This window comes from Vicia villosa, linkage group LG6 (genome assembly GCF_029867415.1).
Source record: "Vicia villosa cultivar HV-30 ecotype Madison, WI linkage group LG6, Vvil1.0, whole genome shotgun sequence".
Lineage (NCBI taxonomy): Eukaryota > Viridiplantae > Streptophyta > Magnoliopsida > Fabales > Fabaceae > Vicia > Vicia villosa.
In genome coordinates, this window is record NC_081185.1 from 123,570,541 (window position 1) to 123,587,603 (window position 17,063).

The following is a 17,063-nucleotide window of genomic DNA, read 5'->3' on the forward strand; positions in this document are numbered from 1 at the left end:
CAAGCAAGGGAAAGCGAAAGTGTTGTCTTACACATGTAAAATGGTGAGTATCGATGTATCCCTGTATCTATTGAGTAGGGTACTTGAATTTGTGTGGTGATGCACAATTACAGAGAAATTATAACGGTGAGTATTTTTGAAGTAATTTTGTAAACGCACAAAAGAGGTGCTGAATCACACAAAATATCATGTATTATTTGATGCTGACTTGTGTACTAATGTATTTTCTATCAAAGATTATCCGACGTAAGTGATTTTAAGGTTATGTTTAAGTGTCTCTTCTATACAGCTAAAACTTGTTTAAATTTTAGGATAGTGTAAGGAAAATTATAAGTATATTTTATGAAAACAGGTATAAGTTATTTGTTGAGAGCTTGATTTCTCAGCTGACTTGATCACAACAAATATCTTGTCATTAAACAATAAGAAAAAGTGCAACCATGAAGTGGAGCTTTAAGGAAAACAAGCAATATAGCAACAAAATTGATAATTTAGAGTGAAGGTATGATTGCTAATGCACCAGAAAGAAAGTAAAATCTCACAAGAAATGAATATTCTTATATTGATTTGGCGTAGCACAATTTTTTGTATCCTGTAATGTGTTTGAGGGAGGGACATATTTTACCTTTGGCTTTTAATTTGATCTGATAAATTTTGACTTATTAAAAAGAAACAATCAAATTGGGATAAATATATTGGAAAAAGGATATGCAAAATGGGACAAGTGAAGATCATGTAAACACAATAATACTACAATCCTTAGTTTGGTAAAACTAGGTATGTACTCCTGTACAATTTAGCAACCGGAACTTTCAAATTGTATAGCAGCGAAACAGTGAAATAAAACTGCATTGACAATTTGAGGCATTTCGATATCATATAACCAAACAAAATATGCATTTTTCTTTTGCTACATGATATGCATATATATTCAACATATAAAGTGATCCTTCTACTTCTGAGAAAAAGAGATGAAAGGGTTGGATCATAGACACGAGTTGAGCAATAATCACAGTTGAAAAAACAAAAATTACACAGGTGGTGCAAACTTCATTTGATAATTTAGGTCCAATTAGTAGCTATGATGAAATCGCCAATATACAAAAGTGGCACTCCTCAATTCCCATCAGAACCTTAAGTTAACTTCTAATAATACAAAGGAGGCACTACTCGATTTCCCTTAGAATCATAAGTTAACTTCTAATAATACAAACCTTGTGATCTACATCATAAGAGCATACAACATTCTTCTTTCAATCAACCAAGGAACCACTTAGCCATTAGAACAAAGAATGATTTAGATTAGTTTTGACAAAAAAGGACAGATGATAAATAACAAATTGATCAAGCCTCGATAATTGGTCTTCGAAGACCAAAACAAACAGCTGATCGAAAAAGAGGAGGTGCATCTTCTGTCAATACCTCTGCGTCCAACTTTTCAATATGGGCCCATATCTGCATAAACAATATGAATGTTGCATAATGTCAGATAATTTACTAAGACGTACTAAATCATTTTTGGGGATGCTACTAGAACAACAATTGAGGAGACAAAAATAAAAGTGTGCATAAAAATTAGATTGGTTCCAATTTTTGCAAAAACTTGCTACAATTATATTCAAAATTGAAATGCAAGCACTTAAATTATCATTACCTCAGTAGCGTACTGCCTAGAAAAGGCCTTCACATAACTCAAAGTAGTGATACACCACTGCTCCTTTTCACCTACATTATAAGCAACACTTTTCTTCCCACCATTTGACTGACTGTAGAATAGATCAAGAAGCCATGGTTAATACAAATACAAATTAATAGTATGTTCCATAAGATAAATTTGGTAATTGTTAACTACGCATCTTGGTAAGATAAGGACAGGCACAGGAACCTGTTTTGAGGTATCTGATTCTCAGTGTCTACTTCCATTGTTGACTGTTCTTCGAGGTCAACTGCCATCTCTTCAACTTGGGCAGACTTCCATTCATGAAGTGTTCTAGCTCCAGCCCCCTTAGGAAGGCGATCAGTCAATACATTTGAGAAGCTTTTAAACAACAAGAGAAACAATGCCTGTGTGAACCAATAGGCACCAATGAAAGGAAAATACTGTGAGAAACAGAACTTCAAGTGCATGCATGCAATTCAAATTAGATGGGTCAGCGACCTCTAAGAACCAAAACCTAAATTATAAATTAAATGAATATAAGAGGCTAGAGGGAGCTACAAATGAAGAAAATCCATTGTAAAGTATTATTTTAAGTGCCTTGTAACAAGACAGCAATCAAAATATAGAAGTGGTTAGATGCTTCTCCGGTATCCATTTTACCTTCTTTACTGCTTAGAAGGATATGTTTTTATCTATCATTTCATATGTCCCACCCTTTTAATAACATTAGATCTGGGGCTGTGCACAAAATAACCTGATTCTATAGTTCTCTATTTAAATATCATCCTTCCGCATTAACCGAGAACTTTTCACACCTAGAAAAGGCTATCTATATGGCCATGGTGCAGTCTAAGTCACCGGAGAGAGTGAATATTTCTAAACTATAATCATAATATTGGCACATGGTTTTTTCAAACATTTTAAAATGGTTCCTGTACACGCATAAAATAGTGTCCAAAGAGAACAAAGTGGCCTTTCAAGTGTCACTTTAGAATTAGATAAGGAGAAAATGTCTCCCGACTATTAACCATTGCAAATTTTACATCATTTACCTCATTTTCATCAGTTGCTCGGGCAAGAAGAGCCTCTTTAGCTTCTATAGAATCTTGTATAGATACCAGCTCTTCCTTTGCTTTTTCAGCACGTGATTTCAATCTATTCATTCTTACAGGATTGTCACCGACAACTGGCTCACCGTCCACGAGTGCTAGTTTGGACTCTGCGACATCTAGCTCTGTTTTCGCCTCATTGGCAGCTACTTCAGCTGATGAAATATTCCTTTTAAGAGATGATATTTCTTTCCTTAGATCAGAAATACGGTTGTATGTTTTGCTTACTGCATTTCTAAGAACCTGTTGGATGGAAAACAAGGTGGCAACTATAAAACAAAATAAAGTATGCATGGCAAGGACCAAATAGTTTAAATATGTTATGATTTGTAAACCATCATGATAAAAACATGTAGTTTCCAGCACTTATTAATGTTAAAAACAATTAGTCGCGCAAAGATGATCAAGCAAAAAGACAATCAAAAAGTAAAAGAGGGATATTCCCAATCACTGTAAATTTAACTAAGAAAGAAGAATTACAAATGAATTATCCATAAAAGCCAGATTAAGTACCTCCCATGGACGATCTGACAAATGAAATTGCTCAACATTATCTTCAGAGAAGACCCATCTCACAATAGCCAAATTTGATATAAGCCGATAGCCCATCATTCGGTCAATTGCTATTGCTGTCATTTGTGTGTTACTCTTCCAGAAAGAACCGACTTCAGCTATCAGCATAATTTGCTTATCTTCATCTGGACATATTTTAGCAATGACTTGCCCATATCTTTCTAATACAGTTATCAAATGAGTGAAACTCTTGGATCCAATATTGAGAAGAGTTTGTATGACAACTCTGAGTGTAACTTCTAGACTATTATTTGAAGACACGCTTTCATCAATCCATGAGATAATTTCACGGACAGGTGCCTTCCCTTTAACCATGTCGTTGAGATTTCCAGACAGCAATTGTTCATTGTTTTCTTTACCATCTTCTGCAACAAGATTGAAATTTGGTCCACCCTTTGGGGGAAGCAATTCTTCTAAGCCAGGTGCATTTTCAATGCTCTGCATAAAATATAATGAAAGGAACCATTGGAAACATCAACATGGCAATTTCATGAAACCAAACTAAGGTCTATTCATTGAAATGCTTATGGAAGGAAAATCATCAACAAAAATAAATAGCAAGACTTCTTCATACTTAATACTCTTTTTTGATTTTCCAATATTGACCATAACTACAAAATAAACCACAAGTGGCAACGCAGTAATGCATAATTACCTGTTTGACTTTGTCCCAGTATGACAAGCGAACTTCCCTCTCCAAAACTTCTTGAACAAAAACACGTTGAGGAGCCCACCTAGGGAGATCTAACACATAAGCCCACTCTTCCCAAGGCCAAATGAACTGGAAGTTTGATCTGTATAGAAAAAACTATCAACCACTTTGAACATGAATAAACTACAGAGTAAAGGTAATAATTTATTTAAATAAGATTAAGATTTTAATACATATTGGCATGAAATGTGACTTAAAAAAACAGTTTCATTTCACCAATTTCCCTAGTACCAAGCATAACCAGTGCAAACAACTTTAATGTGAGAATCATGAAAGTTATCTATTGTTATCTTTTAGCAAATAAACTCAATGGAAGCTTAGACATGACAATTTTTAGAGAGGAGACGGTATTAGAGAAGGGAAAGGGGGAAACACAGAATATGAACAGATAGGTACATAGTATCTCAAAAGCAATTGCAAAAGGTTGGAACATACAAATGGTGTGAGAACCAAAGGATTAGTCGAGTTCGGCACTCCATATCCAAATCAGCAATCTTTTCAAAGAGAGCACGAACTGCTCCCGCAACAACTGCGGGAAAAGCTCCTGGAAGAGCCTATTATGAAGCCACAAAATTAGAAAGCAATAAGTACCAAACATTAAGTGGAAACTGCAACCTGTATAAAATTGTAAAGGAGAAATGGTGATTCCTCAGTGATGGAGAAAAGAAGTAGACAATGTTAAGTCCACTTGTAATTACCTTACAGAGGTCAATAATTACCAGTGTGTAATACACTGGTTTGAAAGGTGGTTGTGGAAGCATCAGCAGCTGCGAGAGAAAGAGTGAGATAGACTATTACTATTACTATTGTTAAATAATTAAATGTGCCAATATTTTGTGGCATGTTCAGCTACTCAGATGAAAAATACATGGAAACAAAATTCCACTAAATCAAAAATATGAAATTAAACATGTATACATATAATTTGCATAACAAATTAATTATATAATAAAACCAGCCAAAGCTGTTTCCCGCTAGGTGGGTTAGCTACATGAACATACAGCAGTCAGGTTTGGTTGGATTTTGACCGAAAAATCCCAACCCACTGCTAACTGAGGAGTAAATATGAATCTGCTTTCAATTTCATCCATTTAAGCAATCAGGCTTGGCAGGTGACAGGTACGAAGAACGAATTGGTTTTTTTCAAGCAATACAAATGGCATGAGAAGCATTCATTATTAAAGTGGGGGACTTTGAGAGCCACCCAAATGAAATTGGTGCATGTATCGTAATATATTGATTTCAAGACTCAAAAGAGGATGGGTTAGTAATTCTAACCAAAAAGCATCATCTTTGATACCAAACTGAGGCACTCTTATTGGAGACATCCAATTAGTGCTAGCATCATGCATAGCAATGTTGGAACGAATATTATTACTTGCCTCCTTCGCATTAATTAATGCCTATTGCCTACTTCCGTGTGCCTATTTTATTCTACCCAGAGAGTCTCATTTTATAAGTCACGGTCTTCCAACTCTCCCACACTCTGACTCATTTCATAGGCCCTCTCACTAGAGTATTTGGGATTGTCATCCTGCACCGCTACCACAGATTGATAATGCCATGCACCAAACTATCATGGTACAAAATATCTCTGCAAAATTGCCTCTAGCTTCTTATTCCTAGAATCAATCGCCAAGTCCAATACCCAAAATATTGTGGCATGTGAAAGGTGCAAGGACAAACTAACACCTCACACATGTACAATGAAAAAGCTTCAACCTCGTCTATAGGTATAGTCATTTGAAAGTGTGAAATGAGAAATGAAGTCACCTCATTGCATTTCACTTTGGAAAATTTCTTGTAGTGGAAAACACTATTCTCTAGCTAGTTATGACATCCTATACTAAAAAGAGGAGAGGCTTCTTTCTTTTCTATTCTGTTTTTACATTCCTTAGTTATTAAGGATTACTAAAACATCAATGTAGAGCAATTTCTTTGTTTTTTTAGCTTCTGAAGTAGGCCTGCCAAAGCCCGTCTGGAGAGCCAATGCAAGCTTCTACAAATAACCTTAGAATATCAAAGCAGAGATTACACACAAGTGGGACAAAAGAGCAAATTTACACTATAATACCTGAGAGAATATTGTCTCAGCCATGAGGTACTCATATCTGAAGGTAACCGGCAGACCAACCATGAAAGAAGCACATTCCTTTCGACTAGCTTTGCAAGAATCCAAAAATGAGAATAGTTAAAAATACATTTGAGAACATTTTAACATGGAAAGTTAAAAAAAAATAAAATAAATGAAGTATAGCAAAGGACAAGAAGGGTTCCAGTAAACTCTTATAAAATAAATGGACAAATCCTAAGTTTTTGTTAATATTACCATACACGACACTTGATGTAATTAAAATTAAAAGTTAACTAGACAAAATTAGTACAGTATGATGTGTAGTATATTCCTTATTTGCACTTTCGCCACATCATTATAAATAATATTCTAGCATAAAGAAATTTAGCATGTAGACTAACCTGCCATTGAAATACAGAAGCACGTCTAAGAGATACTCTTCCACCACAAATCGATCTATAGGCTGCATATCCTGTCATCCAAAAGATTTATTTTATTGAATCCATTATTTGATTGAGGTTGGCAAAAGTGGCATTTGAATTGATATAAACCTAACCTAAGTATTAATATTATAAATGAACCCTGAAAAGGTTCATGTGTTCAAGAAATAATCAGCAGGCTCATCATGCATAAAGCAGTAGGATGTTCACTAAAATTAAGAAAGCTATTTAATGGGAGAGAAGTGCAAAAGGTAACAACAAATCATGTCAAGACAATGCACATCAAAATAGATTTTAAACCTCAAATCCTATATTCAAGGGGAAAATATTAGCAGGTGCCAGAGACTTAATTGAGAAGATGATGTGGCATCACTGCATGATTTAACCATCAAGTAAAAATTAAAAACATCTTTTTGTTCAAACTACTATGTTGATAGTTGTAGATTAATATTCAATGAAAGTAAAACAAACATATTTATGTTCCAAAAATAAATCTGGAACATAGCAAAAAAGTGGCATGAGTTGGGAACACAATAGTTTTATGAAGGCTGATGTGCCATAGATGCTGAAATCTACAGCGAAAGAACATTAAAAACATTGTTAGGTGAAAATGCCATGGAACTGGAAGTTTCTGTTCTGAGAATTGCACCAGAGGTTTTTGAACTCTTTCATAAAATTATTTTAAAAACGTTACTGTATGAGAGTCAAAACTACACGGAACGATGAAGCTTTCTACAAAAACAGCTTTTAAGAAAGTTAGAGATAGTTATTCTTTTATGGGTACACCAGGGTGTACCCTGCAATCAACTATTGAGACTAATCCCTAGAGGTAACTGAGATGTATGTAAGGGGTGGACAGACATCTCCAACCTCCCAACATACGTTTTTCCTTGGGCACCAATCAAGGATCAAATTTATGCCCAAATGCTTAAGGGACCCCAAGTATCTAAAACGTGTGTCATACCATGTTGGTTAGAGATAGATACTTTTATATGATAAAATTTGGAAATAATTATCACGAGAATAACGTTCTTGAGGAATTTTATAGTCTTGACAGCCACGGCAGCTTTCAAAAGCATAATACTTCTAAAACAAATATCCTCAAAACAGTTTATCAGAAATATTTCTGTACAAAAGAATGCAAAATTCTTACAAATTTTTTCAAATGAAGGTATAAACAATTGCTTACGTAAATAGTTCAAAGGATTTTATTCATGAGAAGTTATTTCCATTAAAAGCTGAAATATATAGCAAGGTATAAATAATTGCTTACGTAAATAGTTCAAAGGATTTTATTCATGGTTCTTTCTATTAAAAGCTAATATATAGCCTAAAAAGAAAAGGAAAAGGAAATATTGACATCATTGCAATAAGATTTGGAAGTTTTCTAGACTATGCCAAAAAAATGCAAACCAGATAATTAAATGCTTCAAGAAATGTGTCCAATTATTTCATCAATTTAAAAACAATAGAAACACCACCAAACAGTGAGTAAACATTGTTGCAAAACAATAGAAACACCACCAAACAGTGAGTAAACATTGTTGCAAATCAATTGAACCCAAATAAAATGGAGGGAGACCGAATGGGAATAGTAGTCAAATGGTAAAAGAGATAAGTTTACATAAGAAAGATTAAAAGAAAGAAAATTAGTGCAAACATGCAGGACAAGTATCATATAGAAGGAAAATCACCTCCATTTTACTGGAAGGAAATATATTTAACCGTCGTATTCTTTGAGGATACTTTAATTCTGCCTCATGCTTCTCTTTACCAAAAGATACACCAGAAGGAACTGAAGGCGGGTTTGGTAAGTTGGAGCAGCTTATTGTCCCAAATTCATGAGACTTCCCAGCAACCAGCTGAGCTTCAAAGGAAAGATGGGGTCTTGGAACTAACAATGAAAAAGTAAACATAATCAGGCAGGGAAATAAATGTAAACAAAGTCGATGGGTATAACACAAAATATAACAAGAGAAGAAAGCAAAATGATGAGCCAAATAAACAAGTTGTACTAAACAATATCACTTGGTATACAACTCAAGTCTGAGGGGTGGCATGTGAGAACACGCCATAGACCTGTGTGGAGTAGCACACTCTAATATCCCGTAGTCAGTTTATGTTATTGACACAGTTCAAACAATCCAGTACAAGAAATCCACAAGAGGGAAATATATCCATGACCTCCAAGTAAACCTAATGATATTTTAAAGAGATTGCAAAATGGGATTGCTCAACCATATCAGTTCATTCTGAAGTGGTATAACCCATATATAACTAATGCATTGGATGAAGTTTGTTCCTTTAGATAGTCATTGACTATGTACTTGATTAACTGCATTAACATACACTGCTAAAATTTGCATAAAGATAAAACTTACCACTTTCAACTTTCCATCCATTGCTTGATAAAACTTGTATTCTATCCCATAAGTCCTCCAAAAAATCCTTAAAAAAAGCATAACAAAAATAATCTGTAACCCATTCTGAGCAACTTAAAAAAGGGGATAATAAATAAATAAACAAAAAAAATAACAGAGCATTTCTTTCATTTATTCTACAAATATTTGAAAACAAAATTCTGCTTGAGTTATAGCAGAAGTGGACTTTATATTGCCAATGTTATTCTAAGAATCTATCCTTCCTCTGTTTTTAGGTTTGGTCGTGATAATAATACCCTAACAGTATCAACGTAAGTTTTATTTTTAAAAAGTTGGTCTTCTAAGAAAAACATGACTCGGTACGTTTTCTAAAATTTGAAAACCCAAGTCATTGTGCAAAAATCCAACCCTACTTCCCTCTTCCCTAACTGCACAGAACATGAAATAAACTCGCAATCCCTCAAGTTGGCGGCGAAAAATCACAATACCACTAGGATCTTTCACATGTCCGATCCTAAGTGCTATGCAGCACAATGAAAGGAGTTTAGATTGCAGGATCGTGTGATCCCATGAGTTAACTCGTGATCCAACAACTTTGTGTGGGTCCCATAAAAATCATGTCGGACCAACATGAGTTCGTGGAACCCATATCCAAAATAGTGGGGGCCGTTCGAATTTTAACTAATGAAAGAGAATGTGTTGGAAAGAGTGTGTTGCAAGCATGTAGTCCTCAACTTTTAGGATGAGCCTCAAATGTATAATTGCTAGTAAATGTAAACAATCTAAAATTTGGAGGTCCATTTAATTGTCTTAAAGAGCCTAGGCAGGTGCATTCATAAACCTGAAAGTGACATTTCAAAATCCTAATTTTTACTTTTCAACCAAAAACAACCATTTGATAGTATGGCAACTTACGAAGTTCTGTTATGCCTTCAATAAATGTAACACAACGAGCACGACCCAATTCATATGTAAGCTACATTCGCGAGAATAATAATATTGATATGTTGCTCAAAGAACAGACAAATAACTTGAAACTAAGTATTAGCAAACAGAAGCCAACCTTGTTATTAATATCTCTCTCGATTTCATCATCATTCTCAAAAAAGGATAAACCAGTGTCAGAAGTATGCTTTCGGATGCTCAAATAAGCTTCTATACCAACCATTACTCTCTCAATATCTTCAGGAATTTGCTGTGAACAGATGTGACATGTCATTCAATAGAAAGGAATATTCAGTGAGTAATGAAATGAATACTAAAATTTCAACAAATAGCCAACAACAGCAAGCCAAGACGCTGAATCATTTTCTGCAAAATTTGTACTAGTAACTTCTAAATATAAGAAAATTCCAAGATGCTTAAAAAATGCCAACAACTATAAGCCTAGAATATCCTATGATATAATTAATATTATTAGAGTATCATAATTTGCTTTTTAGGATCACTTAATAATTTTAGAGTACCTTAGATAATCTCATAGGATTTGGTTTTATATTACAAATCATTTGCTTATTAAAAAATACTTACTATTAACACGATTTGTTTCCCGATTTCCCAAATTATTTAGGAATCGGTCTTTTTGCATCAAATTAATATCAAGATACTATAACTCTACTTATTTCTCTCCACCTTTTTACTACAAATCAACTTCAACAGCCTCACTAAAGTTTAAAAAGATAACCAAATGTTTAAGCATCATGTAATTACCTCAACAAGTTCAGCCCCACCCCACGGTAGGCATGATAAAATGCAAGTTATATAAAAGTCAGCACATGGCTGCCATAACGGATTCCCTTTTTCCTCGTCTACTGTGGTGGCAGCTGATGACAAAAATGTTTCAAAGACACCAACTAGAGAGTTTGGTTGAAGAGCTTTACTGCACATCTAAAGAATTTGAAAGAAAGCAACCAAAAAAATGAAAATACATTTAGCAGTATATACTGTAAACACAATCCAAACATATGAAAACTGCAATACTAAGACAACAAGAAAGAATAGAAAATAAAATGTGAATATATTTGGAACTGCAAGGGAGTATGAGAGTAAATAAGTTGTACAAGTACATATACATGTCAAAAATATTAATGATGGGGAAAGAATTATAAGCCAACTGTATGACAGTCTAATAGGGGACAGCCATTTATTAATAAAAACGAACCCATAGTGAAAATTTGAGGGACTTCCTAACTACATCATACTGTCTAGAATATACCCGCGAACAATTATGAAGTTGGTTAATGTACACTATTTTTCTACCCATAAAAAAAAACAACAATACCAATACTTACCATAACAGTCATCAGCCTCGTTAAAATACGAATTCCATTGCAGTTTCCAGTATCTAAGGCTTCCTAAATTAAAAATACGACAACAACTGAGCAACATAGAAGAGTATAGTTATAAAACATAAACCAGTGAGGAGACATTTACAGATCAAAGTAAAACTATAGTTTATTATATTTATTTATTAAAACAAAATTAAAGCAATATACAAACACCTTTGAAAAAACAATCACCATAAGCAACACTCCCACTAGTTTGATATCATTAATGACTAAATCAGAGTTGCCAATAATTCACCCAAATAAAAGAGTTGCCAATCAAGCATTGTGGCCAATGGAGGCAGGCATACATGTACCAAAGTTTTATTTTAGGATGAAAGGGAGCCATGCTGAACAAATATGTCAATTTTGTATTATACAAATTAAGATGTAAATAAACATAATAATAGTAATTGATTGTAACACGAACATGTCAGTTTACTGCAAGAAAACAGTAAGAGTATTTTCAAGCAAAAACTAACTCAATATAAGAGCTTTAATTTTTTTTAATTAGATCCTCGTCTTTGTACTATTTTTTGCTATTATCCGTAAAATTTGTCAGTTTCAGCTATGTGCTCTGATTTCTTAGTTGAATGGTCCATAGTCTCATATTTAAGAAAATAGATTTGAAGAACATTAAATAGCTTAAAGTTGTGCACTTGACTACATGAGGATTCCTAACACCAGCCTCCCATTACTCACCACCTTTCAGGAGTTCAAGTGCAAATGCAATGGCCATAGGTTAAAATATGAAATTACTAATCACATGAAACTAATGAATTTTATTCTGTTAATAATTTGGATGGTAAGATGACTAAATATAACTTTGATGAGCTTTGTGGCTACTCAAGTACCGCTTGAGGGAGTATGGAACATACTTCACTCTATCATGGCAACCCTTGTGTGGGAAATAAGCAATGAGTGCTTTTGGGGGAAGCAAAAGGTTTTTTGTATCACAGACATGGTAAATAGACAAACACGAAAAATCACAGGCCTTAGAAAGAAGGGCAAATCACAAGCCTGAATATTTTAATGGCATATAGTATAAAACCTGCCATGGAATATCACTACGACTAACTTTGGCAGTTTTGGATTAAATGGTGACAATCTCTGCTCCTAACTCGAATAATAGTTTTTTGATTAAGCATCCATAAATATGAAACTATAAATTTGTATTTCTATAAAAGTAGCTTTCAAATTCAATAACCCATATGGCAGGCAGACTACATTGCTGTGAAAACAAACAACATACAGTTAAGAATTACTCCCTCCGTCTCATATTAGGTGTCCTCTTTGAAATCTTCACACATTTTAAGATAATGTTTAATTGTGTTGATTTCAATGATAAAATGAGTGTCATTTACTCAAATAATCTTATTAATAATAATAGGTATTAGAATAGTTAGAAGAATTAAAATACAATAAATAAGGGTAAGTGAGTGGAAGTAAATAATAAATACCACATTGGTATTCTAAAAGGACAAATAATTTGAGACAAATAAAAAGAGGAAAGAGGACACTTATTGTGAGACGGAGGGAGTACTAACTCATGTTCAACAAATTATAAACAAATTATTAATACAGAAATGTTCTTATACATGAATGTCCATGTTAAAAATTAATAGTAGCTACATGTATGAAAAAAGTTGAAACAACTGCGAGTAACTAATTGAGTAGCTTCAGTGGCTTAATCACTTACCTGAAATTTAGAATGAGTTTTCTCCACCAGTCTTTTCACAAAATCCTCACTTTCCAAGTTAATCAACCCAATCTGAATAAAATGTATAAGAAGAATACCCAGGAAGCTCAAAAACTAAATTTGGAGTTTAGAAACACTTAACATGTACAACTAAAAATCATAATGCATAATTTAGATGGTAAGTAGTACAAGAAAAATCATAATGCATAATTTAGAGGGTAATTAGTTGTGGAAAAAACTGTAGATACAGAACTGAAAACTGCATGATTACAGCGAACTGATACAAATATTTGGCATTTGTTGCAAAGTGCGTCAAATAATAGTGCAATATAAGTCAAAGGCAACAAATGTGATGATCTAAGTTAACTCCATTGCTTCTTTTACTATGTCAATGCCATTATAAAAATTTAAAAGTGTATTGTTATTCAAAAACATGCTGGTTATTTGCACTAGGGGTGTTCGTGGTTCATGAACTGAACTGAACCGAACCATATAAATGGTTCAGTTCAGTTTTTAATAACCACATTAATAACAATTCAGTTAACTATTAAAACAGTTTTGATTCAGTTATAAACTGGTTTAAACCAGTTTGTATATATAAATTGGTTTAAAACCAGTTTGTAGTTGTAAACTAGTTTTATATGAAAAATTGTTTTTTTTTTTACAAAAATTAAAAATTTAAATTCTCCAGACCTTTTCTTTCTTGCAGGCATAGAAAGTCAAAGAAAATTTAATTTCCCATTTATATATGCATAAAAGAGCAAATAAAAAACAATAAAAAAAATTGATAGATGAATTTTGATTTACAATTTCTATTGTTATTTTATGAAAGAGCATGAGCAGAGGATAATAGCATAACACAAAGAAAATAGAATATAAAGGGATTCAAAAATGTGCTAACATAAGTGATATTTTCATCTTGCTGTAATATAGAGGGAGAGATAATTATCATAATTGAATATATAAAAAGATCGATAATTTTTATTGATGGTAAGGAGTTGATAGAAGCCGAAGTGAACAATAGGCATTGCTAAATTGATTTTTTATTCAAGGATTTAACGTGCTTTAGTTGTTAGATTTGGTTTAACAGGAAAGAAAAAAATCACGTGGCAAATTTAATGAAATAATTTAATCTAAACTCCTTATTTTAATTGTTCTCAGACACTATTCTCAGGCACTACATTTACATTTGATAAATTTACTTTATTGATGACTTATATGAGATTATTAAATCATTAACAAATTGTTAAGCTTTCTAGAATTGATTAATCAAGATAAAATCTAACACCATATAATAAAAAGAGTATAAAATTTGTTATATTCAACCTTCGTAATATCTAGTTGGTTCTGTAATTTTTAAAAATTTGTAAAAAAAATAAAAAAATAAAATAGTTAAACAGTTCAAAGAAATTTAAACCGGTTTATAAACTTAAATTTGGTTAATTGGATTGTTTATAATAAGTGGTTCAGTTCATTAACCATTTAAATGGTTTAGGTTTTTTTTGGTTCAATGCAATTCAGTTTAGACATATGGTTCAATTAACTGTATTTTTGGACACCCCTAATTTGCACTACAACTTTGAAAGGCACGTCCACTATACACTATATGTGTCTTTTATGAAAGCTTACCACTCTGATGCTGAGAACGGAAAAATGTTCCCAAAAATTTGACTAAAATATGGTCTTAAGTAATAAAAAATAGGAAAAAGCTATATCAATATTTTCTATATGTGCCTAAATTATAATGGACAATAAAAATTTGCAGAGCTTACAAGTGACAAACTTGTGCAACATAAAATAGATTAGATTTACAATTGAAGATTAAACAATATTGGGGAAACGTGGGAAAGTCAGGACATTTGGTTGATCAGAAAAATTACCAATATACATAACTACGATTTCTGATGTAAATCATTCCCAGAATAATTAGATAGACTTGCACTGTCATAACTTAATGTTGACCAAATTTCTTATACCGATTAATTAAAATAGTTCGAGATGTTCACACATATTAATCAAACTCTGAAAATGAAACACATGCTCAAACTAACACGCGTACCCAAAGATAATATTAATAATGATAAGAGCATCTCATCACTATATGAGAAATAAATACACGCTTACATGCCCTAATTAAGAGGAAAATATTACAACATACAGTGAAATAAATAATGCAAGCCATTTGCAGTTCAAGAAAGATAAAGAGAGAAGGAAAGCTCGAAATAAATAATGCAAGCCATTTGCAGTTCAAGAAAGATAAAGAGAGAAGGAAAGCTCTACCAGGGTTCCATAGAACGGAATCTTGTGAGGCAATTGCTCAGCGCATGTAAGAAGGAACTGCATGAAGACAAAAAAGTAAATATCTCATGATCCTAAATATGGAAGTGTCGTATAGGCAACAGATAACAATTTAGCAAGCATCCAAGACACCGGTGTGTGTAAGCACATGTCTAAATATGAAGTGCACCACACACTGAACATATAACAGCATCATAAATTTACACATTAGAATAGTTTAATTCGAAAAAATCATGTGGAGGAAAAAACACAGAACAGCTAGAAAATCCTTATACCGGTTACCACATATTATAGTTCTACATTCTAAACAAGCTTCAATGTCAACTCATATTACTGAAACAAATAATTTTCCTATTGATAGAAAGCTCATTCTAACTAGCATCGAATTTTCCCCCAACAGAGCACATAGATAACACATTCTGGCCTCTTATATATAACATGCCTATAAGCAACCAAAAAAAAGAGCAAATTCAAATCATGCAAATTGCTTCAGTGATAATTAGGTTTAACCTAGCCATCAAAACTCAGAAATTCGCTCACCTCCAAAATCTCAGTTTCGGAGTGTTCGAGCTCACGACGAAGCGCACCAAAACACGTTTCCTAAAAAATCAAAAAAGCGAAAAAATAATCATTACAAAATCGAGACGAAGAATAAGCTGAAATCAGAGAGCAAAAGAGAGAGAGTGAAAAAACGAACAATGTGGTCTTTGAAGTCGGAAGAAGGTCCATATTCGGGGCTCTTATCGCCGATCCGTAGAAGAAGGCTTCTCCAACTACTCATCGTGGATAGAGAGAGTATAAGAGCTGAGAAGAAAACAAGGAGCGAGAATGAAGAAGATGGGGTAACGGTAAGTAATTGTGTTTGCAGGGTTTAAGTTTAGGTCTGAACTCTGAAGTGAAGTGAAGACCGAGACCCCGATTTTCAACTGTGAACCCTAACAACAGGCCTAAACTAAACCCCAAACCTGTAGTGGTACTGTTGTTTTATTTTACTTAATTTTTTTGTTCTACTAGATCATTGTTCAATTTACTCTTATATTTTGTAATGATTGAATTGAGATTTTGCTCATATTTTCATATTTTAAGTCAATCTTATAAAATTTTACAATTTGATAAATAAATACTTCTATGAAGATAAATTAGGTTTTTTTACTATAATAATAATAATTAATAATAATAATAATATTAATAATAAACTAGGCAAACACTAGCCATATTATCAAATTAATGCTAATTAGAATTAACTAATCAAAATTCAACCTTGATTTATTTATGATAATTTGTGACTCAATTTTCTATTAGTTTTTTAATTTCTTAAACAATAATTTTCATTGTTTATTACTTGTCAAATAACAGAAATTTATCTCTATAAGTTTACTTTTCCTGTGTGTAATTGGATTTTTAGCCAAAATAGCGATAAATGTGTTATTAATTTTAATTTTCACATTGTTGGATCTTTTATTGATAAATTCTTTAAGTAAACTCATAAATTATACAACCTAAGAGGCACTAAAGAATATTGCTAGGTACTTTGCTTCAAAAGATGAGAGTGTTAATATCGCTTCTTTTGGTGAGCATCAATATTGTACTGATCAAAAAATACAAGTGTGCGTGTGTTTCTCCTGCAAGGGCAGGGAGACTCAGACAGCGAGAAGCCATGTGCGGTGGTGTATTATAGTGGTTTTAGGAGTCCTGTTCACGAGAGGTAAGAGACTTTGTAGATGACTGATGTGCTTATGTAAGCTTCTGAGGGGTGGTTGATGTGAGTTAAGCATTGTGTTTTTTTTTTGGGT

The 17,063-nt window shown here is 33.0% G+C and overlaps 1 protein-coding gene across 1 annotated transcript; it reads right to left on the reverse strand.

Annotated features, from left to right (window-relative positions):
• Positions 1-1,015: 1,015 nt before the first annotated feature.
• Positions 1,016-16,251, reverse strand: LOC131609830 (nuclear cap-binding protein subunit 1). Its single transcript, XM_058881638.1, has 19 exons — positions 15,968-16,251; positions 15,811-15,870; positions 15,253-15,309; positions 12,973-13,044; positions 11,241-11,303; positions 10,660-10,836; positions 10,013-10,144; positions 8,950-9,016; positions 8,263-8,462; positions 6,530-6,600; positions 6,129-6,213; positions 4,753-4,821; positions 4,490-4,608; positions 3,998-4,136; positions 3,283-3,780; positions 2,713-3,012; positions 1,886-2,064; positions 1,655-1,766; positions 1,016-1,455 (listed from the first exon to the last, which is right to left on the reverse strand). Exons 1-19 carry the CDS (start codon positions 16,049-16,051, stop codon positions 1,345-1,347), a joined length of 2,595 nt encoding a protein of 864 aa, XP_058737621.1. The 5' UTR covers positions 16,052-16,251; the 3' UTR covers positions 1,016-1,344.
• Between the last annotated feature and the right edge of the window lie 812 nt (positions 16,252-17,063).

What these genes read in the sequence shown, in the direction of transcription:
- LOC131609830 (XM_058881638.1), bottom strand. Translation starts at nt 16,051, where the DNA reads ATGAGTAGTTGGAGAAGCCTTCTTCTACGGATCGGCGATAAGAGCCCC. An exon ending in TAATTATTGACCTCTGTAAG is followed by an intron (nt 4,609 to 4,752) that starts GTAATTACAAGT and finishes GCTTCATAATAG; the next exon opens with GCTCTTCCAGGAGCTTTTCC. An exon ending in GAGCAACTGATGAAAATGAG is followed by an intron (nt 2,065 to 2,712) that starts GTAAATGATGTA and finishes TGGTTCACACAG; the next exon opens with GCATTGTTTCTCTTGTTGTT.